General features: G+C 35.2%; 3 protein-coding genes across 3 annotated transcripts; 1 reads left to right on the top strand and 2 right to left on the bottom strand.

Annotated features, from left to right (window-relative positions):
• Nucleotides 1-1,225: 1,225 nt before the first annotated feature.
• On the top strand, nt 1,226-4,161 carry LOC103863097. Its single transcript, XM_009140843.3, has 5 exons — nt 1,226-1,759; nt 2,407-2,519; nt 2,595-2,969; nt 3,050-3,686; nt 3,767-4,161. Exons 1-5 carry the CDS (start codon nt 1,534-1,536, stop codon nt 3,847-3,849), a joined length of 1,434 nt encoding a protein of 477 aa, XP_009139091.1. The 5' UTR covers nt 1,226-1,533; the 3' UTR covers nt 3,850-4,161.
• Nucleotides 3,818-5,032, bottom strand: LOC103863096. The gene has a single exon (XM_009140842.3). It carries the CDS (start codon nt 4,724-4,726, stop codon nt 4,361-4,363), a length of 366 nt encoding a protein of 121 aa, XP_009139090.1. The 5' UTR covers nt 4,727-5,032; the 3' UTR covers nt 3,818-4,360.
• Nucleotides 5,033-5,271: 239 nt separating this feature from the next.
• LOC103863095 (WAT1-related protein At3g56620) lies at nt 5,272-17,661 on the bottom strand. The gene is made up of 7 exons (XM_009140841.2): nt 7,014-17,661; nt 6,871-6,933; nt 6,657-6,773; nt 6,298-6,526; nt 6,025-6,183; nt 5,785-5,936; nt 5,272-5,684 (listed from the first exon to the last, which is right to left on the bottom strand). Exons 1-7 carry the CDS (start codon nt 7,199-7,201, stop codon nt 5,462-5,464), a joined length of 1,131 nt encoding a protein of 376 aa, XP_009139089.1. The 5' UTR covers nt 7,202-17,661; the 3' UTR covers nt 5,272-5,461.
• Between the last annotated feature and the right edge of the window lie 7,043 nt (nt 17,662-24,704).

Genomic DNA, 24,704 nt, shown 5'->3' with positions numbered 1-24,704 from the left:
CTCATGCAGCTAGCAAAGCTTGACCATTCTTGGAATCTCTCCATCTCATTAATTTTTTTTTAGGTTTTGTCTCAGTTTAGACGAAAGTGATAGTTAGATAACCAAACAAGGTTAGTTCAATGGTAGATTCGATTCCTTTAAAAAAAAGTATTTTTCTGATTTTAATGTCTAGCTATGTATGTTCCACCAGAATTATAAGGCAGATATATCTTCTTAGAAATGTAAGTTGGATATAGGACGCAATCGAAATTTGAGTTTTGGCCTCTCTTTTTTTTTTCCTTAAGGCTGATATTTTGGTCGAATAAGCAGTGAATCATGAGTGGTATTAGCCAGATCACACACACGGTTTGTAATTGACTAAGCAGCAAATAGCATTACAGCCACACATGGTTTGGAAATTAAGACAACTGACAAACGTCGTGAAAACTAGCTCTATCTTAAAACTCATTGTCACCGACGAAGAAGAAGCTTTTAAGCCACAAGATCTCTGCCGTAGAGGGAAAGTGACAAAAGTCTTTGACCTAACTTCTTTTTGTTAGCTTTCAAAAATAAAATAAAAACTTCTCTTTGTTTGTCTCTTCCGTGATCGAAGTTTCACAACTACTTTTTCTTCTGAACAAGTTTACTTCTAAGTTCTACACAGTTTCCCATCATCAAAAAATATCGTTCTTTAATATTTATCTACATGTAGTAATATTTATCTCTTACTTTTCATATTTGTTTTTACTTCACCTACTCAAATATTCAAATAGTGATCTAAACTAGTACCATTATTGTGTTTTAATCTGAATTCAAGTGAATAAGTATGTAAGACTTGTATACAACAACAACAACAAAAACATTCAATTAGTTGATAGAAATATATATTTGTGTGCATTGTTTTTCTAGAGAAAAATAGCATAATTATACAATTTCCTGACAATTAATAAACCCTTTTTTCTTAAATCTTTAAGATAAAGCTAGTATAAAATTCATAAACTCAAGATATATACCCTTAATAACATTCGTCCTAATTAAGTAACATTATCATAATTACATATAAAATAGCATATGCTCATGCCATTTATATATCTTTCTGCCGTTATATTTTCTACCTTTCTTTTGTTTATTTCATTGTTTTATTTAGCTTGCCTAAAAATATATAATAATAATAAAGAATGAAAATTCGAATTTGAAACTGACACGAGGTTCCCACTAGTACTACACAACTGCTCTCGGAACATAAAAATTACTAAAACAAATGTTAAAATGTGAAAGCTAAAAGATAAAGCTACAGACAGAACACAAGACAAAGAGGTTCCTATTGTCATTTGCAGAGAGAGAGAGAGAGAGAGAGAAAGCTACTTCACTCCTTCCTTCCTCCGTCTCCCCTGAGCCCCACCACATTCTCCTCTCCGTCGACACGAACCCCTCTCTTCCTCGCTTCTGAAGCATCTCCCCTTCACAGAGAACAAGCCGGCCTTTTGATGGGTGCGGCGGCAGATTCTAGAACCAATCAGAGGAGGATCTCGTGAATGAATCTTTGTGTTTCTTATGGGGAAGAACAGTGACGAGGAGCAGAGCCTCCCAGAGAACAACGAAGGAAGCAGATGCTCTAGCTCTAGCTGTTGTTCTGCTCGGATCTCAAGATGCTTTAGTCTCAGATGCGTTTTGATTCTTGCTTTCTCCGCCGCCGTGTTTCTCTCCGCCGTGTTTTGGTTGCCTCCATTCCTCGGCTTATCAGATCGTGATGATCTAGATCTCGATCCAAGGTTTAAAGGTATATATATAAAAATCAAACCTTTCGATCTCCATCTTGGTGAATTGAGTCATAAAGCTCGAATCTTTTTTTCTGTAACATGACAACCCTTTGATGAATTTTTTTAATGGATTTTATTTCAGTTTTTGAGGAGATGATGTAGGGGAATGTATATGTTTACATTGACTTTGGACTTAGAATTGGCTATTTTTAGGTGTTTTTCTTTATTAGTTATTTATGAATCTATCTATGTTAAAACTTATATGTAAGAGTTGAGTAGTCCTAAACATTATGAACTAGTACTGTAATCAAACACTGCTTAAAAGGGTGGAGTTTAAATCTATAAATGTTTCCTTAGAATGTTGTTTTTCTAAGCTTGGCTGGGATTAAAAGAATTAACTTTACTGTTTTCTCAGTGTTGGTGATCTAAAATATTGATCTGGTTTCAGAAATCTTTCATGAAAGAATCAATGATTTGTTTCTATTTATGTCTATTCTCAAAGCTGGTTAGTTGGTTGGTGGAATCAATTAAGGAGGTAGACCTAGTTCATTTGCTTTGGTACACTTAGGACTGTTTTAGTTTGGATTATGTAACTTTCTCCTTGCAATTTCTTTTATAATATATGGTCATGATATGTCTCCTTTTTGGTGTTTTGTTTCTATTGCAGATCACAGAATAGTGGCAAGTTTTGATGTTGAAAAACCAGTTTCGTTCTTGGAAGACAATTTGTTGCAGCTTGAGAATGATATCACTGATGAAATAAGCTTTCCCATGACCAAAGTAACTAAGCTGTAAATTTTTATTGTAGACAATGTTTGATCATTCTCTAACTTATGCTTCCTTTTTCTGAGCCAGGTTGTGATATTAGCTCTTGAACACTGGGGGAGGAATCTAAACAGAACAATGGTTATCTTTGCAATCGACCCCAAGAAGAAGACTTCTAAGATACCTACAGAGATTGAGAGTCTGATCAAGGCAGCTTTTGTATCTTTGGTAACAGATCAGTTGTCTTTCCGGTTAACTGAATCCTTGTTTGGCCAACCTTTCTTCTTTGAGGTGTTAAAGTTCCCAGGAGGCATCACTGTGATCCCTTCCCAGCCTGTATTCCCCTTGCAGAAAGCTCAGCTTCTCTTCAACTTCACATTAAACTTTTCTATTTACCAAATTCAATCTAACTTTGAGGAACTCAGTAGCCAGCTGAAGAAGGGTATAAACCTGGCTCCCTATGAGGTATAATCATTTCAACTAGATCAGCCTATTATTGGTAATGATTCAGAAGCTCAGAGTTGTATCTTTGTTTTGAATTGCAGAACCTGTACATAACCTTGTCAAACTCCAGAGGCTCAACGTTGGCGCCTCCTACTATAGTTCATTCTTCTGTTCTTCTCACGTTCGGAACATCATCAAGGCTGAAGCAGCTTGCTCAAACTATCACTAGCTCCCATTCTAAAAACCTTGGCCTAAACCACACCGTGTTTGGTAAGGTTAAGCAAGTCCGTCTCTCCTCAATCTTACCACATTCACCAGTCAAACCGTTACCCCCTTCGCCTTCTCCTTCTCCTCAACCTGAAACCCACAAACACCACCACCATCATCATCACCACCATCAGGAACATGCTCCAGAACCTTCACCTGCAGCTCAGAGCCTTGCACCTGCATCTGCGCCAATTAAACACTTGCATTTACACCGGAGAAGCCCACCTCCTTGCCCTTACGAGCAGAGGAGGAGACCAAAAGGAAACAATGCTCTGAACCATCACACTGCAGGACCAACTCCTGCACCACACCGGTCTCAGCAACACGCACCAGCACCAAACCATACCCCGGCAAGTCATCATCATGCTATTCCAGTTTCTAGCCCACTTCCCCATGTAGTATTTGCTCATATCCCACCTCCAGCAAGAATGTCCCCAGGTGAAAAAACACCCGCACCTTCTCCCACTCCATGTAAGTCTTCCTTCTGTTCTCAACATTTGGATCCATAGATTTGTTTATTCATCTCAAATCTTTATTCTGTTCATAAACAGCTTCGGCTAGCATTGGTCCAACCTTCAGATGGGTGTCATGGAAGCTGCTTGTAATAGTAGCCGTTGTAATAATCTGTCTGTAAAAGAAAAAGAGAAAAAAAGCGCCAGGAAGAAACTGCTTTTAACGTTCAAGCTGTAAAAAAAGAAGCAGCAGTTCTCAAAAGCAGAACTTCTCTGGTCCCAACATCAATGTAATTGTATAGATGAACACAAGGCCAACAACAACAAAAATGTATGTATGGAAAATGAAGAGAGTTTTTGTAAAAGAGCTGTTGAGGTTTGCAACACAAAAGTGTGTCTTTGCACCTAACATCCGAGAAAGAAACAAAAAAAAAACTTCTATATAATATCTGTTTTTGTATATAAAATTTCATCCAATTTGTGTTTTTCACATATGCCATTCTCCACTGGAAAAAGATGATGATGATCCATTAGTATTATTATTACTGAGATAACATTGCTGCCAATCTTGACTCGGAATGACTTTTTATTGTTTACAATGTTCAATATCAAGAAATTAAAAAAAGTAGCTAAAGAACACCATCTCTCTACTAGTATAACTCGAATGGTAAATGGTAATTCATTTATAAAAAATTAAACCGGGACACAAAGATACCATATTTGTGTGGCTTTGTCAATAAGGTCTTGTTTCTTAGTAGGCTCAAGTTTGGGAACAAGGGCCTCGATCACATGCCTTGTCACAATGTTAAGACAAATTTGTCCCATGTGATAAATTTCTAGACAACATCCGTTTTGTTTCAGCGGCCCATGGTGATACATTTCGGCTGTGGCATACATTGCACACCTTGAAGATATCTTCCCAAGACATTGGTTGAGGTAGCGGTCTTGTTCAGGAGATTGAACTAAACCAGTGGATGCAGATGCGAATGCAGCCATTGCTATAATTGTGAATATGGCTGCAGCCGTGGATTTGATGACGGTAGTTGGTTTGAAGGCCATGATATAAAATGTATTTGTATTGTGAATTCTTCAAAACTTCAATTGCTTCGTCTTTTGAATTTTAGTCCGGAGAGTATATGTAAGAAGCAAATGTTGTAACAGTTTGAATTTTGTTTTAATGAAAGGTATGTTTCTTATGCATTGTCATTATTGTTTACTTGTATTTACTAAAGGTGATGCGTTTTATTTCAGTTACTAGCAAAACGCCAACGTTTATGTTGTTTTTTTTTTTTTGCAACAATAGAAAAAGTAATTGTACAAAGGTCTAGAAGTTACACAAAATATTTTCAAAAAAAATGTATCGATTAGTATGTTGTGCATCATCTCTAGATACTAGATCCTTATACTTTTAGCTTAACTAGTGTTGATTTCCACCGCTTAAATAGTGTTAATCATCGTGCCAAGTTGGGCATGATCTCCACCGCCACTACAAGTCTACATCATAGTTCCTTTCATCACCTCATCATCATATAACTGTATGTTCATAACCCTTATTCTTATGAGTACACATTTGAATTATAATGCGATTGGTCTAAATTTAAAAAAGAAAGAAAGAAGTTTTAAACATTTATTTAATCATAATTACTCTACTATAAACAAGAAGATTATAAAACAAAACCTAAAACCAAAAGGTTGGAGCAGAATATAGAACAGAGAAAGTTGCTCCTCTATGTAACAAAAATAAAAGATTTAAAACATCTATTAAGCTCGTGAACATTTTTCTACTCACGAGAACTACAACAAATCCACCACCGTCTTATCTTTCTTGGTAGATTGCATTTCAACATCTACTTCCTCATCAATTCTTGGCATCGAGAGACTATTGTTTCCGCAATCTTTACAACATTTTATAACGTCTACAAATTTCTCCTCAATATTCTCTTCTTCTTCTTCATCACCTTCCTTTCCCCACAGAACCGCACAGACTCCCACCATTAGTATCATCATTCCAAGAATCCTAAGATATCATAATTAGAAAACAAAATTAGTAAAAGTTTAGATACAATATGAAGATGGTGCCAAGTGACCTAATTAGTCAAAATCCATTGGTTGCTTACCCGCCAAGGTATAATCTCTGGCCGAGGATAAGGAAGTTAATTATGGATACAATTATGACAATAAGAGGGTTAAAGGCAGTGACAAAGACAACGCTCTTTTGCTTCGTCATCATCCCTTGCACGTAGTACGCTATGCTCGACGACATTATACCCTATAAAATATGCATTCACAAATCAAATAATTGAATATTGAAATTCGATATATTACACAAATTTATATATGCAACCATAAGGACGAACCGCATAAGCAGAAGCTAGAAGGTTCATGTCGAAGGCAATGTTCCATGCAGAAAGGTTTGGTTCCATCACAAACGCTAGGGCTGTGGATTGTAAGGTTCCCATGAAGCAAACCATCGTCGATAATGAAAGATGAGATGAGTATCTCTTCAACGTAGCTGCCTGAAGAAATAAAGTATATATTTTCCTAACTCGTCAGAACTAAATGTTAATTAATTTGCAAATTTAATTTTTATTTAATCTTATGTTAAACAAAAATATTTAGACAATTTATACCTGAAGAACGAAGAAGGAAGCCCAAGAAAACGAAGCGATGAGGAGGAAGACGGTGGCCCTGAGGTAGTCTTCGCCGGCGGACGACGAAGCTTCGCGGATGAGGTGAGACCGGAGAAAGTTGATTAGAGGACTTTTGAATAAAATCATCAACATGGCTCCAACCACTATCACTAATGTCCCCACCACTTTTGCTTGGAATCTTACTTTTCTCAGCTCCACCTTCTCCATCCTTTTTTTATATCACCAAAACATTTAAATCATACATCATTATCAACGGACCATATTGTATGATATAACTAATTGTATTTACCTACCATTATATATAACTAATTTTTAAGTTATGCTTTAAATGTAAATACCTGAAAATTATGGAAATGATAAATGTCAAAGCGGGCACGATGCTGGTAACGGCGCCGGCAAAAGTCGGTGAGGTGAGTCTAAGTCCAGCGTAATACATGTTCTGATCGATCACAGGCCTGTAGTAAGGAATTTACCAAAAAGATAAATATTAATATATTCATATACATGTCAAGCGAATGTTTCGAGAAAATGATACAAATCAAGAGGACTAACCCAAGAACCGCTAGTAGAAATATTTGCATGAATATCGGGAACGTCATCTTTGGCCTCACTTTCCTAAAGCATCCAAATAAAAATTACTTCTATCAGGGAATCGATCTTTGTACATTTCAGTATATATATAACTAATATGTTACCTCTCCGAGAGAAGAGCAAAAGGCGCTATAGCGGCCGTGGCAAAGGCATTACGATAAGCCACAAGGACGAAATGGTTCATGCCGCCGTTGAGCACAACCTTGGTAACGAGGTTCATGCCAGCGTATCCGAATTGGAGGCATACCATTGCAAAGTAGGGCTTAGCTAATTCCGACATCTTTAACACCATATCTCTCTTTTAATTTTTTTTTTTATAAGAATAGAGGTGAAGTACCACTTGTGGGGGTTGGCTTGTGCTCTTCCTATGAACAAAGTGGTGTGAGGTTCTTTGTATATATAGAGCATCATATTCGGATGAGTTCGAATGCCTTTTTGTTTCTTTTCTAATTATAATTATTTATTCATCTATTTATCAGTTTCTTTTTAGTGACGTTCACATTTTATTATTCCTTTTTCTTATAATTATCTTCATAAAAATATTCAGGGGAATTGCATCAAAACTATTCTCAAGATAAGGAAAAATGAAATGGAGATAACATTTTAAGATAGTAACACAATAATCGTGCTACTATAAATCAATAAACTAAAAGTCATCTTAAATTAGTCTTTTTAAACAACAAATGAAAATTCATATAACAATTTAAGATTTGAAATTAATCTTTTTAACATGTAAGTAATAAGAAAAATTATCAAAAAAAAAATTAAAAGTAAAATTTTTTAATCAAAACTTGAAATAAATAGATGAATTACGGAAATAGAAATGCATACGTAATGACCAGTAGTACACACACAATCGCCTCCAATATCACATTATAATTATTAGTCTGACGTTGGGATTTTAGGGAAAGCAAAACAAAACACACAAGTGGACGGAGTGAATTACAAGTGGCAGTAGAAACAGAGTAGGACCCAAGCTTACGTTGTTTGTGGGTTCTGTAGATGAAATTATATCTGTGATGTTGCAAATTGCTTTGAAGTGAATGGATTTTTTTTTTTGTGGGATAGAGATGTGATCATCGAAGTTGCCCCGTGAATGCTGATGCAATTAACACAAACACACACAATTTTCAAATGATAATTTAACTGATGGGATTATGGGTCTACCCATATATTTTACATATACTAATACGCAAGACCATATGAATGGTACACAACTTATATGTGATTTTTACAAAAAGTGGATTTAACTAATGAATGCATGCATTCATCTGCATGGACCGCATCAGTTACATAAAGTGTTCGTAGAACACAAGATATTAACATTTTCTCCAAAAAAGCACAAGATATTAACAAAAAATATCTTTCTGTCAACCATCTTGTAACAAAAACATTTAAGAATAAAATATATTAGTTAACATTCTTTTTTAAAAGATAGTTAGCTATATTGAATAAAAGATCTGCACATCTCAGTAATTTTTTGTTCAACAGTTTATTGTTTATTGTGATATATATGTTTTATTTTATTTTTTAAACGGGCTACGGGGCGCTTCCTTATGTTGCTAGCGATTTAATATTTTAAAATTTAAAATAAAAAAAGCAAGTTGGGCATCATCCATTACCTTCTCCAGAGTATGCATTAGTAATTTAGTAATATCACTTTAGGTGAGAGTATTGGATACTATACAAAGTTGGGAAGATTTTTTCCAAACTCATCTCTCCAAATCAATTCGGCGAAAGAGTGAATCATTCATATTATATATGTAATTTGTGGATATATCAGAAGAAGTTGGAACATATAGAAATTAAGTATCCACATGATTCATATAGAAAATAATATTTACAAGAAAGCGAAAGAGAAAAAGGATAGTATATATTATTTTCTTAACCAAACATAATATCCACATGATTGTCTTCTGAGTGTTAGAGTTGTATTAAAAATTACTACATCATAGATTTTTATGATAGAGTTCTCGATCCTCTAATTTAGTGGATCCGAACGTGAAAAACTTGGTAGATTAGAGAATTATGGAGACGAGGTGCCGTGAGATTAATATCAAACATTGTCTTTCTTAAAAAAAACAAAAATCAAACATTGTTTTCGTTAAAAAAATATGTTGGTTAATGAATAATAACTTTAAATGATCTGTTGGATAATTTCAATTAAATTGACAAACAAGTTAATTCATTAAAGTAAAGTTTGATGGGTTAAGAAAAAAGATAAACATATCGAACTTACGAATGTTTTCATATTATTAATACGAAAAGATGTAACTTCGTCCTATATAAAAAGTTCTCATTGAGAGATGTTTTATCAAGAGAAATACATTGAAAGGTTTATTTTTGAGAGAGTTTTAAATCTAATAAGAAGTGCTAGTTCTTATAATCTTTGTGTTTGTGCAACTTTAGTTGGTATCAGAACCAGGTTTGAAAAAATATAGCTTCGTCCTATATAAAGAGTTCTCATTGAGAGATGTTCCATCAAGAGAAACACATTGAAAGGTTTAGTTTTGAGAGAGTTTCTAAATCTAATAAGAAGTGCTAGTTCTTATAATCTTTGTGTTTGTGCAACTTTAATTGGTATCAGAGCTCCAGGTTTCAAAGATCATTTACAAGAGGAGTTGTAACTCGATCAAAACATGGGAGATAATAACAATTCTCAAGGACGTGATAAAGGTCTTGAGATGAAGAAGGACATATGATGTTCGATGCTATCATCAACTAAATATACCATATGGTCGATGCGAATGAAAGTGATGCTTCGTTTATACGAAGTTTGGGATACTATTGATCCAGGGAGCGATGATGCAAAGAAGAACAATATGGCGATTGCTCTAATATTTCAATCAGTCCCGGAAATGCTAATACTTCAGATAGGAGAACATGGTACATCGAAGAATATTTGGGAAGCTATCAGATCCCGTAACCTAGGTGCTGATCGCGTGAGAGAAGCGAAGTTACAAACTTTGATGTCTGAGTTTGACAAACTGAAGATGGCAGACATAAACACGGTGGATGACTACGCAGGAAAAATTTCAGGCTTAGCATCGAGAGCACCCGCGTTAGGAGAGATAATGGAAGAATCGAAGATGGTAAATAAGTTTCTGAAGGGACTTCCAAGAACGAAGTTCATTCACATCGTAGCTTCATTATAACAAGTGCTAGATCTAAATTCAACGGGGTTCGAAGACATTGTTGGGAGATTGGAAGCTTTCGAAGAACGCGTAAAAGAAGAAACCCAAGATGATCAATCAAAGCTAATGTTTGTGAAGAATGATACGCAATGTCGTGGAAGCCATAACAACTCGCGAGGAAGAGGCAGAGGAAGAGGTTATGGTGGAAGAGGAAGAGGACGAGGAAGGTCTAATGTATCTGATGGTCATAACAAAGGAGGATAAGCTTCAGACAAGACCAAGAAGAACTACTCTAAAGTTAAATGTTGGAGATGCGACAAGATGGGACATTTCGTGTCACATTGTCCTACACGACCAAGAGAAGAAGCTAACCTAACGGAAACACAAGAAGAAGATGTATTATATATGCATGAAGCAGTATTCGTCAACGAAGAGAGAGTGTTTCCTAAGAGGTTTGACGAATGCGATGGAAATAAAAGTATATGGTACCTTGACAATGGTGCAAGTAACCATATGACAAGCAAGAGAGAGTTCTTATCAAACCTAGACGAGGGCATCAAAGGCAAAGTCAAATTTGGTGATGGATCAAACGTCGAGGTTGTTAGGAAAGGTTCGATCACGTTCATCGGAAAAACATGGGAGAGAAGAGCACTTAAACACATCTACTACATTCCTAATCTAAAACACAATAACAATAAGTCTTGGACAAGCAACGAGATGGGTTGTGAGGTTAATATGAAAGAAGACTTACTGATGCTGAAAGATCCCCGTGGAAGGCTATTAGTACAAGTCGCAAGGCAACCAAACCGATTGTACAAGACGCCAATGAGGTTAATATCCTAAGTGTCTTCAAATACAAGAAACTGGTGTTACATGGACGTGGCAAGCAAGGGTAGGACATGTGAACTTTGGAGTCATGAAGAATATGGTAGACAAGGAGATGGTAGTAGCGATGCCTTAGGTAATACACGAGAAAGATGTGTGCAGCGCTTACTTGGTTGGAAAGAAAACTCGGAAGTATTTCCCACCTAAAGCAAAGTATCAAGCATCACACGCATTAGAGTTGGTACATGGTGACTTGTGCGGTCCGATATCACCACCAACACCAGCAAATAATAGATATGTATTCGTCTTAATTGATGATTACTCAAGATATATGTGGACGATGCTGCTTAGAGAGAAGAGTGAAGCGTTCGATCGGTTCAAAAAGTTCAATAAGTATGTGGAGAATCAAATGAAGCTAAAACTCAAGACTTTTCGCACCGATAGAGGAGGAGAGTTCACATCTTCTGAGTTCATTCATTTTTGTGAAGAAAACAGTGTAACTAGACATCTCACCGCACCGTATACACCGCAACAAAACGGTGTGGTCGAGAGAAGAAATAGAACACTAATGGAGATGACTAGAAGTTTGATGAAAGGTATGAAGATTCCTAATTAGCTATGGGGAGAAGCAGGACGTCATTCAACGTATCTCATAAACCGCATTCCTACAAAGGCTTTGGAAAACAAAACTCCATACGAAGGCTTATATTATATGTTAAGAAACCAAACATTGAGCATCTAAGGGTCTTTGGGTGTGTAGCTTTCGCAAAAATCAATGCTCCACATCTCAGAAAGCTCGATGATCGATCAAGGATGGTGATCAATCTTGGGACACAGCCTGGTTCAAAATCTTATAGGGTCTATGATCCTGTCATGAAGAAGGTAGTTGTTAGTAGAGATGTAATCTTTGACGAGAAGAAAAGTTAGGATTGGTCTACACTATCAACAAACGTGGACGAAGAACCAAGATCATTCAAGCTTCCTCATATCGATGTTATAGAAGAAGAAGATGGTGATGAGCATCAAAATCACCAACACCACGAAGAGCAAAACAATAACGAAGAAGAAGAAGTTGTAGACACAAGTGAACAAGATCAAGTAGCAGAGAACAACGATGCAAACCAAGACCAGCATGTAACATCGAGATATGGCCGCAACATCAGAAAACCAAAGCGGTTTGATGATTACATCCTACTCGCTGAAGTTGAAGGTGGCAGACTCTTACTCACCATCGATGGTGAACCAGAAAGTTACATCGAAGGTGCATCGATACAAGCATGGATCGATGCAATGATGACAGAGATCAAATCTATCATCAAATACAAGACCTGGAAGATCGTCAAGAAGCCGACAGGTGTGAAATAGATAGGTTTGAAGTGGATCTATAAGATCAAGAGGAATGGAGATGGAACGGTGTGAAATAGACTGGTGCACCAGTTGCTCTGAGAGCTTGGAACATCAAACTCGACCGTGTTCTCAAGGAGATGGAGTTCACGAAGTGCACCAATGAACATGCGGTATATCAAAAGAAAGAGAAGGGGTACCTTCTCATCATAGCTATATACGTCGATGATTTGTTTTTAACAGGGACTTCGCTCAACGTTATCAAGAAATTCAAAGATGATATGTCAAGAAGATTTGAGATGTCAGACCTTAGGATGCTTACATACTATCTTGGTATAGAAGTAACGCAAGGAGCTGATGGCATTCGAATCAAGCAAGGAGGATACACGCAAAGTATACTTGTCAAGACGAAGATGAAGTCATGTAACTATACTCACGTTCCAATGCACAGGAGTTTGAAAATTCTGAAGGCAGAGGAGGAATCTGAGATTGATGCAATATCATATCGAAGCACCATAGGATGCTTAAGAGAGAGAGTCATGGAGAAGCAGTGAAGCATACCTCAAGTTCGAAGCAATGCGCAAGTTCATCGGAGTTCAGAAGATCAACATACCTAAGATTCAAGTTGGAATTAAGGGAGAGAATGTTGGATAATTCCAATTAATTTGAGGAGCAAGTTAACTCATTAAACTGAAGTTTGATGGGTTAAGGAAAAAGAAAAACATATCAAGCTTAAGAATGTTTCCATATTATTAATAGGAAAATATGTAGCTTTGTCCTATATAAAGAGTTCTCATGGAGAGATGTTCCATCAAGAGAAACACATTGAAAAATTTAGTTTTGAGAGAGTTTTTAAATCTAATAAGAAGTGCTAATTCTTATAATCTTTGTGTTTGTACAACTTTAATGATCGTCGTATATGTATCAGAGGCATACATAATATCTTTGGGACTGACTCAACTAGAGCTCTGTTAATGCAGCGTACCATATGAATATGATATTTAGACATTAGCGACAACAAAAACTCATATTTATCGTAATGTATTTATTATCTGGATCTGTCGTGTATGCACGTGTCGACATCACATCGGACCGTACCTGACTTTTTTGAATTTGGAAGCAAAGAATTATTTTTGACTTTTTAGTATAATATTTAGTAAAATTGGTATGGTGAAAGAATCAAACATCAACAAATTTGAACAAACGATTAGTCCAAAGCCAAATGAACCAATCAGTTTTTTTTTTCAAATTGGGTCCTAAAATATATTTAATTATACATGTACCGAAACATATATTTGATGGGCTTGTACTCAGGCACGGCTCTGGTGCCACTGTTTCTAAATGCTTAGATAATATATCTATAATCATTCGAAAATCGAATATATTCTAGGCTCAGAGAATTGGGATGATATGCTTCCAAATTCATGGCTCACATAGATTCATAAATCACTTCTATATTGGAATGATCACACGAGATAAACTGACCGATGAGAATAAAACATGGGTATTCAATATAGATGCTAAATTCTCGATATAAAATTGATATAGTAGATTTGATTATAAAAAATACAATAACAGATAGACAAGAAGCATGAAAGTGGGATGAAGAATGTGGGTGCGTTTGGGTACCAAAGAGAAATGGAAACAAAGAGGCAAACAAATCAAAATGGGCATCTAATCATATTCCAGCATTGTAATTTATCTCTTCCCACTCGTATTTTGGACCGACAATTTATTTAATGACTTCGTGGTAGACATATTAACACATATACAACCGATTATATTCCATAATTCATAGTATTTTTCAAATTAAAAGTATACAATATAACCTCTTACATTGTCAGAATATATATACTCCAATATTAATTATACCAATATATTTTGATATTCAAACGAATAACATCACATTTTCCAATTCTAAATTTATATATACAAATCTCTCTTAAACTATAAATATATGCAGATTTTTAAAGATCACCAACCTATAATAAAGTTGATTTGTATATAAATATAATTTAAATATAAAAAGGGGAGAAAATTAAACCAAAATTGAACCGAAACATAGATTGTTCTCTTCCCTTGTTCTTTGTGTTATATTTTTTTTATCTTCCCCGTGCGAGTCTCTATCTTATAGAATATATCATTTCTGTTAACACGATTCTCACGTGGATTGACAAGGTAAAGGCTTGTAAAAATATAGAGGAAAAACAAACTAAAGATAAAAATAAAGTTAAAAAAAAAAAACATAAAATATAGTTTTGATTCCACCGGCCAAAAGCATGGAGTACGTTAAAAGAGAGAAAAAAAAGCGAAAAAACAAAAATAATAAAGAATTGACTACGTAAATGAACAAAACGCAAGAAAATTATGGAACTTGGAAAAGCGAGATGGCCTCTTTATATTGCTTCTACATTTTTTGCTGTTATTCCCCTTCCTTTGTCTCAATTCCTGAGCTGAAAGTTAACATTATATCTTAACAATATTATACATTAACAATACTACAAATGATTCAAGAAAAGTTCACAATGCATATTTGCAAGCTCGTTACATATTTACAGAATCACTGTTAGATTTGGGTGTTTTTAACCCAACCCAAAATCCAACCAAACCCAAACCAAAAAAAATAAAAATCCAATCCGAACTATTATAAAAAAAAATATAAGAACAGATCTAAGAACTAGGTACTTTCAAATTAAGGAACTGAACCAAAATTTGAATTAGGAATCAAAAATATCTGAAATTAGTTAAATTTACATATGTTGAAATAATTTTGATATTTTAATTTAGTTTAGGTAATTCAACTAATTTTCAGATAAATTTTTATAATAATTTATTTATTTTGAATATTTTTGATTAATTTCTTTAGTCTTTAAAAAGTTTTTTGGGCAGTTTCATATATTGGTTATAATCGATCTGAACCAACTCAGAAAAATGAACTGAATCCAACCAACTACTAAAATTTAAATGGGACTTATGAACATAATATACAAAAAAAAAATCTAAAAATCCAAATTAATCTGATCGAACCTGAGTAGGACATCGAAAACCCATGCCTAAGTACAGGACATCTGGGTGGTTTGACCAATGGTTTAACCAATGATTTATTAATGCTTCTACACTAAGAGATCTGGGTTTTAATTCTCGGAGAATGCGGAATTATGCGAATTAAACGAGAAAATACTTATAAGAGATCTACAACATGACGCAAAGAATATCGTCAAGCGTGGATCCGATATGGCGGCTCAAGTGATGCAATCAGGCGTGAATCTTCATACGACATGTATAATTGTCGACTGTAGAATCGTCTGTAATATTTCTCATAGTTGTAATAGCATAATTATCCGGCGTTAAAAAAAATTACAGGACATGTGTTTTCTTTTCTGAACTATTACATTCAGCTGTCTATATTATAATTATTTGAGTATGCTTCAACTTCAACTTTTCTATCCATTCTAAGAAACATCATTTCAATAGAAAAAAAAAATACTTATTAGTTTCGTTGACATATTCCATTTTTTTATTCTGTTAGTTCATTTTCTAAACATTAAAACGGAAATGAAAGTATATTAAACTTATAATCTGATTTTGTTTAGTTCATTTTTTGTTGGGTATCAGGTATAAAATAAACCAACAAAAAGCTATCAGTCTTGTAAATGGTAATGATTAAACATACCAAATAATTAGATTAGGACACTGTTCAAAATATCATAACCCAAACTGTTGATGAATTGATGGTCAAAGATTAAGCTAAAACGAGATTATAACTTTAAATAAATATAATTAAATGAAAAGTAAAAGGAACAAGTATATTGTTTTTTCAAAAGTGTTCAAAAAAGAATAGCTTTGCAAATAGTGAAGTTTGACTGATACATACAAATACAGTGCACGTAGATTAATCATAGATAATATTCATAAACATTTATATCATCAAAAGTTTTCATTTCTAATTTTATTTTTCAATCAAAGCAACTATGCACCCTACTTCTCTCGTCGTATGTGCTCCTTTTCTCTTTTCTAACGATAACAAGACATATAACAACTTATACCTTTGCAATTTTATGTGTAGCGTTTCGCTAGCAAACACCTTCCCAAATTATAGAAAAGATGTATGTTCTCGAGCTTTTTCTCCATCTTTTATAATATAATATAATATTATCCTTTAATTTTAGATGAAAAGGAATCGAAGATATATTAGATCTTTGATATTTGTTTTTGCCCATAACAAGTTGTAGTATATCATCTCGTTTCCAGTACCCTAATATTTTCATATAGAAGATTTTGAGAAAAGATAAAAACGTCTAGTGGTACATTTAACGACCGCCCTTTGTAGAAATTAGAGAAATCAAGTCTCAAACTCTGATCCATTATTAAGCTCTTTACAATCGGGGTGTGGGATATGGATCGTCAACTTTAGTTCTGATCATGTTGGAATTATCCACGAGTTTGATAGAAATATCTAATGGATGTATTGAGATATTGACATGTAACGTAAAGGTTATGAGATTATCGAGTAGAAAGATGCATGCGTGAGTTAAGAAAACACCTCAAAAAGTAAAATCTCAATCCTTCACAAAAATGTATTATGGAAACCAGTTTGTCCATTTCGTGGCTGTAACATCAATTTCTTTACTACTGCAGATGATCAATGGAAAAAGGACAAAAGGTGGTTTGGTCAAAGAATCCATGGAAAAACATAAATATCTAAGACTAACATAAACATCTATGACTCTCATAAGTGTCCAATAATATTGAAAAGAAAATGTCCAATCATTTGGGCAATCTTGTCGAGCTTTCATATCTTTCATATAATTGAAGTAGATATTATGGCTTTGAATATAACACAGAATAATAAATGCAGACCATTTTTTATGCAGATTGGATTGCAATTTGTTTGCCATTTAGCACATTTTTGCTGATCAAAAATAAATGATTAAAAAATAAAAAAATCTGCATGCATATTAAATTACACATAAATTTTTTGATCTGCAAATACGGAGAAAAAAAGACTGTACATTTGCATACCAATAATATAAAGAGAATTTAAACTCTACACACCAAACCTCTCATATTTGCACTCCATACCCTATTTCTCTTTAATTTTCTTCCCCCCATCATTACCATTTCCCTCCCCCATTCTATGGTATTCCATCTTTTTCAGTATATTGAGCTAATTTGCTCATATAAATTTACTTATTTTGGCTATTAATTATTAATAGATAGCCTACTTTATTAATTCATGTTATTCACTTTGAAACTAAATAGATAAATCTTTAAAGAGCAATTTTTTCAAATAGACATTTTAAAGTTTTTGTCACAAAATATCACTTTAAAATAAAATGACCAAAATAACACTTTTTGTTTTGAAAATTTTAATTTTAATTTTTTAAAATTTGAAACTCTATCCCCAAAACTCTACCTCTTAACTCTAAACCTTAAGTCTAGATTAGTTAACCATTTGGTATAAATGCATATTTACCCATTAATAAAACTTATTTTAGTTATTTTCCTCTTTGAGGTCAATTTTGTGAAAATAAACTAAAAAGGGCTCTCTAAGGGAATTTATCATCTTTTAAAGTAAAATTTAATATTTTCGTTTTTGAAATAATTTATTTTAAAACGAATTTATTTTATAGAATATAAATAATTGTATAAAACATTTACATAAAAGTATATATATTCAACATATTCATATTTTTATATATATTATGTTTGCAACAACTAGATATACATATTATTTGTGTATTATCTATTTTCTTTGCTCACTAAAAATCATATATAATATTCACATTGATAGAAAACATATATATTATAGTATATTTTATTTTTATTCTTATTAATAAGTAATACAATTAAAATAATTAATACTTGTTTATAAATTTTTATTTTCTAATATTTTGTAAAACTTATTCCAATGAATACATCTATGATGTTTGGTAATTTAAATCTCATTATTTATAAATAAGAATTTGTATATTTGGTTTAAATATTTAATTTAAATTATTATTTTCTAACATTTAATAAAATATGATAATTTAGTAAGTTTATTTATAAATAAAGCTACAATTGTTTTGTACAGTGTTTGAAAACCCGACCGGATCGACCGGTCAAACCGTGACTCATCCATCTTCATGTTCCGGGTTTCTCTAAAAACTGAATTTGAATTACACCATCAAATCTCGTAAAAACCGGTAAAACTCGTAAAACCCGGTGAACCGGTTCAATATCAAAATCTGAACTTTTTTTTCAGAAATTAAAGTAATAAAATAAAATTTCAATAATTTGTTATAAATCCACATTAGTTTACGATAGTTACATAATTATAATATTTTATGATTATAGTGCAGGTGAAAAGTATAAAAATTAATTATATAATTATAAGTTTATATTTTAATTAATTAAAAATAAAATAAAGATCCCGGTTGAACCGGTTAGACCCATCCAAGAATTGACTCAATTACCATGCTGAATCAATGTTCAGTCCGGTTTTCAAAACATTTATTATGTATAATCATGTTGATCTGTGTTTGATCTGCATTATCGGTTTGATCTTCATTTTGTGATCTGCGTTCTCCATTCGAAGCCTATGTTAGTATATTTTTATTAAAAAGATAAAATGACAGGCAAGCTATTTGTTTTCACATTTGTGAGATTCGAACTCCCGAGTAGGGCTCTTTCTGATTTAGTTTTGAATAGATAGTCACTACCTTGTGTTTTCTTTGTCATCTGAAACTAGAACAAGTAACTCAATATAAGCCCATATTCATTAAATAATCATCAGAAAAAGCACACATAAGGTTGCTTCTACTACAAGTAGCTCAAGATCTCTCTTGTACAAACCTCCTCTAATCCTAAGGAACCTCAGCTACAAACCTCTCATTACCAACCAGTTCAATAATCCATTCCATCTGATTATAAGCCAATCTTTTATTACAGATTTTGATTAAGAACATCTTTGCCATGGTATTGAATTTGGGTTTGGAGAATATATTGAATTTAACCCAAACAAATCCTCTTATCTTGGGCGTTAAAGAAGCCCGAAAGTATTAAATGAGTTATGTTTTCTCTTTTGAGGGTAAAAAGATGGCTTGGTCCAAATCTGTGACTTGGATAGTAGTAACTCAAGTACCTATCTCCTTCACTGGGAGAGACTTCTTAGATAGTAACTCAAGTATCTATCTCCTTCACTGGGAAACTTCAAGAGTTGAATCTCGCAGCCTGTTTTGTTTTCTCGCAATTTCTCTAGATCATGTTGTTTTGTGTGTTTTAGATGGTTACAGTTTGTATGCGTAAAGGTTCACGCTTGATCATCAGATTGATTGTTTCACATTAGATGTCAAACATTAGGTTCTTGGAGATGGTTTCACATTACTGCTATTTGTTTGATGAATTCCTGATTGATATGATTGTTAGAATGGTGTATGCACTACGAAGAATTCATTGTTGCTGTTGATGAGCTCCGTGGTGTGCTTGTTGATGCTGAAGAGCTAAAGAGTGATCTTGCAAGTGACTGAAGCTATTAAAATGTCAAAGATGTTGAAGTAAACTTGAAATAGCTTGGAGAACAAGTTAATACTTTCTTACCGAGTTATGGAATAGGAAAGTGAGTTGTGTTTAGGAAATATTCTAATATGATTAAACCTAATGAGTTTTAGGAAGTTTGAGTTATATATAAGGAGATGCAATGGTGTTGCATAACTTATGAGTTTGAGAGCTTGAGGTTTTGAGTTAGTTTCCTCAAGAGATTAATAAGAGAGTTTCTTATTTGTGAGTTCATTGATTTGAGTTCGAGTCTTTGATTTCAATATTTGGTATCAGAGCATTATATTGAGTCAAAGAAAACATGGGAGATATAGTTGCAGTGAATAGCAACAAGAGCAGTGGCTCCTCGTCCATCAAGTGTCCGTTGCTGAATGATACTAACTACACAGTATGGACAATAAGGATGCAGGCGGCATTGAAGGTTCATAAGGTCTGGGAGGCCATTGATCCAGGAGAAAAGATTGGAGAAAAGAATGATGTAGCAAGAGCATTACTATTCCAATCAATACCGGAATCGCTACTACTTCAGGTGGGAAACCTTGATACCGCAAAGGAGATTTGGGAGGCGATCAAGATGAGACATATGGGTGCTGATCGCGTGCGAGAGGCTCGTCTGCAGACCCTAACAGCCGATTTCAACAGACTAAAGATGAAGGATACCGACTCTATTGATAGCTTTGTCGGGAGGATCGCTGAACTATCAACAAAATCAGCAGCCTTGGGAGAGGTTATTGAGGAGTCAAAGATTGTTAAGAAATTTCTCCAAAGTTTGCCGAGAAAGAAATATATACACATCATAGCTGCCTTAGAACAAGTTCTTGATCTAAACAATACGGGCTTTGAAGACATTGTGGGGAGATTAAAGGCTTATGAAGAAAGAATCTCCGAGGAGGACGACGAGAAACAAGAAGATCAAGGGCAAAATAAACTTATGTATACGAATGCAGATTCACAAGCACAACCACAACAATCTTATCAAGAGAGATACGACCCATCTAGAGGAAGAGGCAGAGGTGGTCGTTATGGGTATCGAGGAAGAGGTCGCGGGCGCTATGGTTATCAACAGAACGGAGGCTATTATCGACAAGAAAGAGATGCATCCAGAGTGGTATGCTTTAGATGTGATAAGATAGGGCACTTCGCTCAGAACTGTCCCGATCGCTTGCTTAAACTCCAAGAAACACTTGAAAGCGAAGCGGATACTACACATGAAGCTGATGAATTGATGGTGAATGAGATTGTGTTTCTCAATGAACGGAAGGTTATACCAAATAAACTTGATACTACTGCAGCTGGAGAGAACTTATGGTACTTGGATAATGGAGCCAGCAACCATATGACAGGAAATCTCGAGTATTTTTCACAAATTGATAGAAGGGTAACTGGGAAAGTGAGGTTTGGAGATGACTCTCGTATAGATATAACTGGAAAAGGCTCAATTGTTATCATAACCAAGAGTGGTGAAAGAAAGATACTCTCTGATGTGTACTATATCCCCGATCTTCGAAGTAATATTATATCCCTCGGACAGGCTACAGAGTCAGGCTGTGAAGTAAACATGAAGGAAGACTTCTTGTTTCTGTATGATCGTGATAGAAGACTGATTGTAAAGGAAAAGCGAGCACCAAATCGCCTATACAAAGTGATCATGGAGGTGGAAAATAAAAAGTGTTTACAAATGGTTCATCACAGGGAGTCTTCAAAGTGGCACTCGCGTTTAGGTCATGTGGGTCTGAGCAATTTAAAGCTAATGGTCGATAGAAGTATGGTGATTGGTATGCCTCGTTATGGAGTTGAGAAAGAGACATGCACAGCATGTTTGCGTGGGAAACAAATACGAAAGTCTTTTCCTCAAGCAAGTTCATACCGTGCGACAGAAGTACTAGAGTTAGTACACGGAGATTTATGCGGTCCGATCACACCACCTACAGCTGGAGGAAACAGATATGTTTTTGTACTGATCGATGATTATTCAAGATATATGTGGACCATTCTCATGAAGGAGAAGAGCGAGGCTTTCACTAAGTTTAAAATATTTAAGGACTTAGTTGAGCAGGAGACGAGTGCAAGGATCAAAACGCTTAGAACTGACAGAGGAGGAGAGTTCACATCACTTGAATTCCAAGAGTATTGTGATATCTCGGGTATCAAACGTCATCTTACAGCTCCATATTCTCCGCAGCAGAACGGAGTTGTCGAGAGGAGAAACAGAACGCTACTAGAGATGACACGAAGCATTTTAAAACACATGGATGTTCCAAACTTCTTATGGGGGGAAGCGGTAAGACATGCAACCTATCTCATCAACCGGATAGTGACGAGAACTCTGCTACTGCAGACTCCATACGAAAGTTTCAGAGGAAGGAAACCGAATATTGGGCATATAAGAGTCTTTGGGTGTGTTGGTTATGTGAAAGTTACTACACCACATCTAAGAAAACTGGATGATAGATCAAAAGCTTTGGTTCATCTTGGAACAGAACCCGGGACAAAAGCTTATCGGCTGCTTGATCCATCGAGTCGAAGAATAATTGTTAGCAGAGATGTAGTCTTTAATGAAGAACAGAGCTGGAAGTGGTCAGAGTTAGAGAAAGAAGATCACAATGATTCTGGTATAATCAACTTCGGTAACAGAGAGTTTGGAGTTGAAGTTGTACCACGAGTCAGCGGCAAGAGTGAAGATGAAGCTTCTCCCGAGCTTCAGGAAGAGGATAATAGTCAAGAAGAAGATAGTAGTCAAGAAGAATCACCAGTGATATTACGACGATCTTCTCGTACGATCAACAAACCGAGCTATCTCGACGACTACGAGCTTTTGTGTGAAGAAGACGAGATGTATGAGATGCTTTGTGAGATAGAATGCGAACATCTCCTGATGCTTGTGAATGAAGAACCATGGAACTATGAAGAGGCAAAGGAGTTAAAAGTTTGGAGAGATGCGTGTGAGGATGAAATAAAATCGATAGTAAAGAATGATACTTGGGTTCTGGTTGATCTTCCATCTCATTGTAAAGCGATTGGTTTGAAGTGGGTCTTCAAAGTTAAGAGGAACTCTGATGGCAGTATCAATAAGTACAAGGCAAGGCTGGTTGCGAAGGGTTATATACAGAAGCATGGAGTGGACTTTGATGAAGTTTTTGCGCCTGTTGCGAGAATAGAGACAGTTCGTCTAATAATTGGAATGGCAGCCTCACACGGTTGGGAATTACATCATCTTGATGTAAAGACCGCTTTTCTTCACGGTGATCTAAAGGAAGAAGTTTTTGTGTCACAGCCAGAGGGGTTCGTCATCAAAGGGAAGGAGACAAAGGTCTATAAGTTAAAGAAGGCTCTCTACGGGCTACGTCAAGCCCCGAGGGCTTGGAACGAAAATCTCAACGCCGTGCTTCACGAGTTAAAGTTTGTGCGATGTCTTAAGGAGCCGTCCCTTTATCAAAAGAAAGAACAAGAAGATCTATTGGTAGTAGCAGTTTATGTAGATGATTTGCTCGTAACAGGATCTAGCTTGGATATGATCGTCGATTTCAAGAAAGGTATGGCATCAAAGTTTGATATGTCTGATCTTGGTAGGTTAAGTTATTACCTTGGGATAGAAGTTACACAGAGAAAGGGAAGCATAGTGTTAAGTCAAGAGAAATATGCTGCGAAGATTATCGAGGAAGCCGGGATGAAAGGATGCAACCCGACACACATACCTATGGATGCAGGTCTGAAGTTGGGCAAAGCCGATGAAGAGAACAGTGTGGATGAAAGGGATTACCGAAAGAACATTGGTTGCTTGCGCTACTTAATACACACGAGACCTGACCTTGCTTGTAGTGTGGGTATCCTAAGTCGTTATATGCATAATCCGAAGGAGTCCCATAAAGCCGCGTTAAAACAAGTACTGAGATATCTACAGGGAACACTATCATATGGATTGAAGTTTGAATCAAAGCCGCAGGAAGGCTTGGTTGGTTACAGTGACAGTAGCTACAATGTTGATCCAGACGATGGCAAGAGTACGACCGGTCATATCTTCTACCTCGGTGGCAATCCAATCACGTGGTGTTCTCAGAAGCAAGAGATAGTCGCATTATCTTCATGTGAAGCTGAGTTTATGGCTGCAACAGAAACAGCTAAGCAAGCAATATGGTTGCAAGATCTTCTTAATGAGATATTCGGCCATTCAAGGGAGAAAGTGGTGATACGTATTGATAATAAGTCGGCAATAGCTTTGTCCAAGAATCCAGTGTTTCATGGACGTAGTAAGCATATTCATACAAGGTTCCATTTCATTCGAGAGTGCGTCGAGAAGGGTCTTGTGAGCGTGGAGCATGTTGCTGGGGTGAAACAAAAGGCTGACATACTAACTAAAGCACTTGGGAGAATCAAGTTCAAGGAGATGAGAGATCTGATTGGAGTTCAAGATGTGTCAAATGAAGATTTCAAGTTTAAGGGGGTGAATGTTGAAGTAAACTTGAAATAGCTTGGAGAACAAGTTAATACTTTCTTACCGAGTTATGGAATAGGAAAGTGAGTTGTGTTTAGGAAATATTCTAATATGATTAAACCTAATGAGTTTTAGGAAGTTTGAGTTATATATAAGGAGATGCAATGGTGTTGCATAACTTATGAGTTTGAGAGCTTGAGGTTTTGAGTTAGTTTCCTCAAGAGATTAATAAGAGAGTTTCTTATTTGTGAGTTCATTGATTTGAGTTCGAGTCTTTGATTTCAATAAAAGATCTGTGTTCAATCACTGAACCTTTGTGTTAAATGTTGAAGACTTAAAAAACAAGATTATGTTTTGAAGTTTGATCTGACACCTCTGTACAGAGCATCATATAACATCCACATTATTCTTAGAGTTCCTGAACGTTTCCGTGACTATTACTACAGTAACCGGCAACTACAGCTTGATTCAGATCTCTTATGGAATGGAATCATACCAAACTTTTCTAGCTCAGATTGCAG

The sequence above is a fragment of the Brassica rapa genome, chromosome A04 (assembly GCF_000309985.2).
Source record: "Brassica rapa cultivar Chiifu-401-42 chromosome A04, CAAS_Brap_v3.01, whole genome shotgun sequence".
NCBI classification, from domain to species: domain Eukaryota; kingdom Viridiplantae; phylum Streptophyta; class Magnoliopsida; order Brassicales; family Brassicaceae; genus Brassica; species Brassica rapa.
This window is presented reverse-complemented; position numbering and strand designations above follow the sequence as displayed.

Bases quoted from the DNA above. Each gene is read 5' to 3' on its own strand.
- LOC103863097 (XM_009140843.3), top strand. From the start codon at position 1,534: ATGGGGAAGAACAGTGACGAGGAGCAGAGCCTCCCAGAGAACAACGAA. The intron at 2,520-2,594 runs GTAACTAAGCTG...TTTCTGAGCCAG, and splicing joins TAAGCTTTCCCATGACCAAA to GTTGTGATATTAGCTCTTGA. The intron at 3,687-3,766 runs GTAAGTCTTCCT...GTTCATAAACAG, and splicing joins CGCACCTTCTCCCACTCCAT to CTTCGGCTAGCATTGGTCCA.
- LOC103863096 (XM_009140842.3), bottom strand. From the start codon at position 4,726: ATGGCCTTCAAACCAACTACCGTCATCAAATCCACGGCTGCAGCCATA.
- LOC103863095 (XM_009140841.2), bottom strand. From the start codon at position 7,201: ATGGTGTTAAAGATGTCGGAATTAGCTAAGCCCTACTTTGCAATGGTA. The intron at 6,774-6,870 runs GTTAGTCCTCTT...TCCTTACTACAG, and splicing joins TTTCTACTAGCGGTTCTTGG to GCCTGTGATCGATCAGAACA. The intron at 6,184-6,297 runs GTATAAATTGTC...TTATTTCTTCAG, and splicing joins CTTCCTTCTTCGTTCTTCAG to GCAGCTACGTTGAAGAGATA.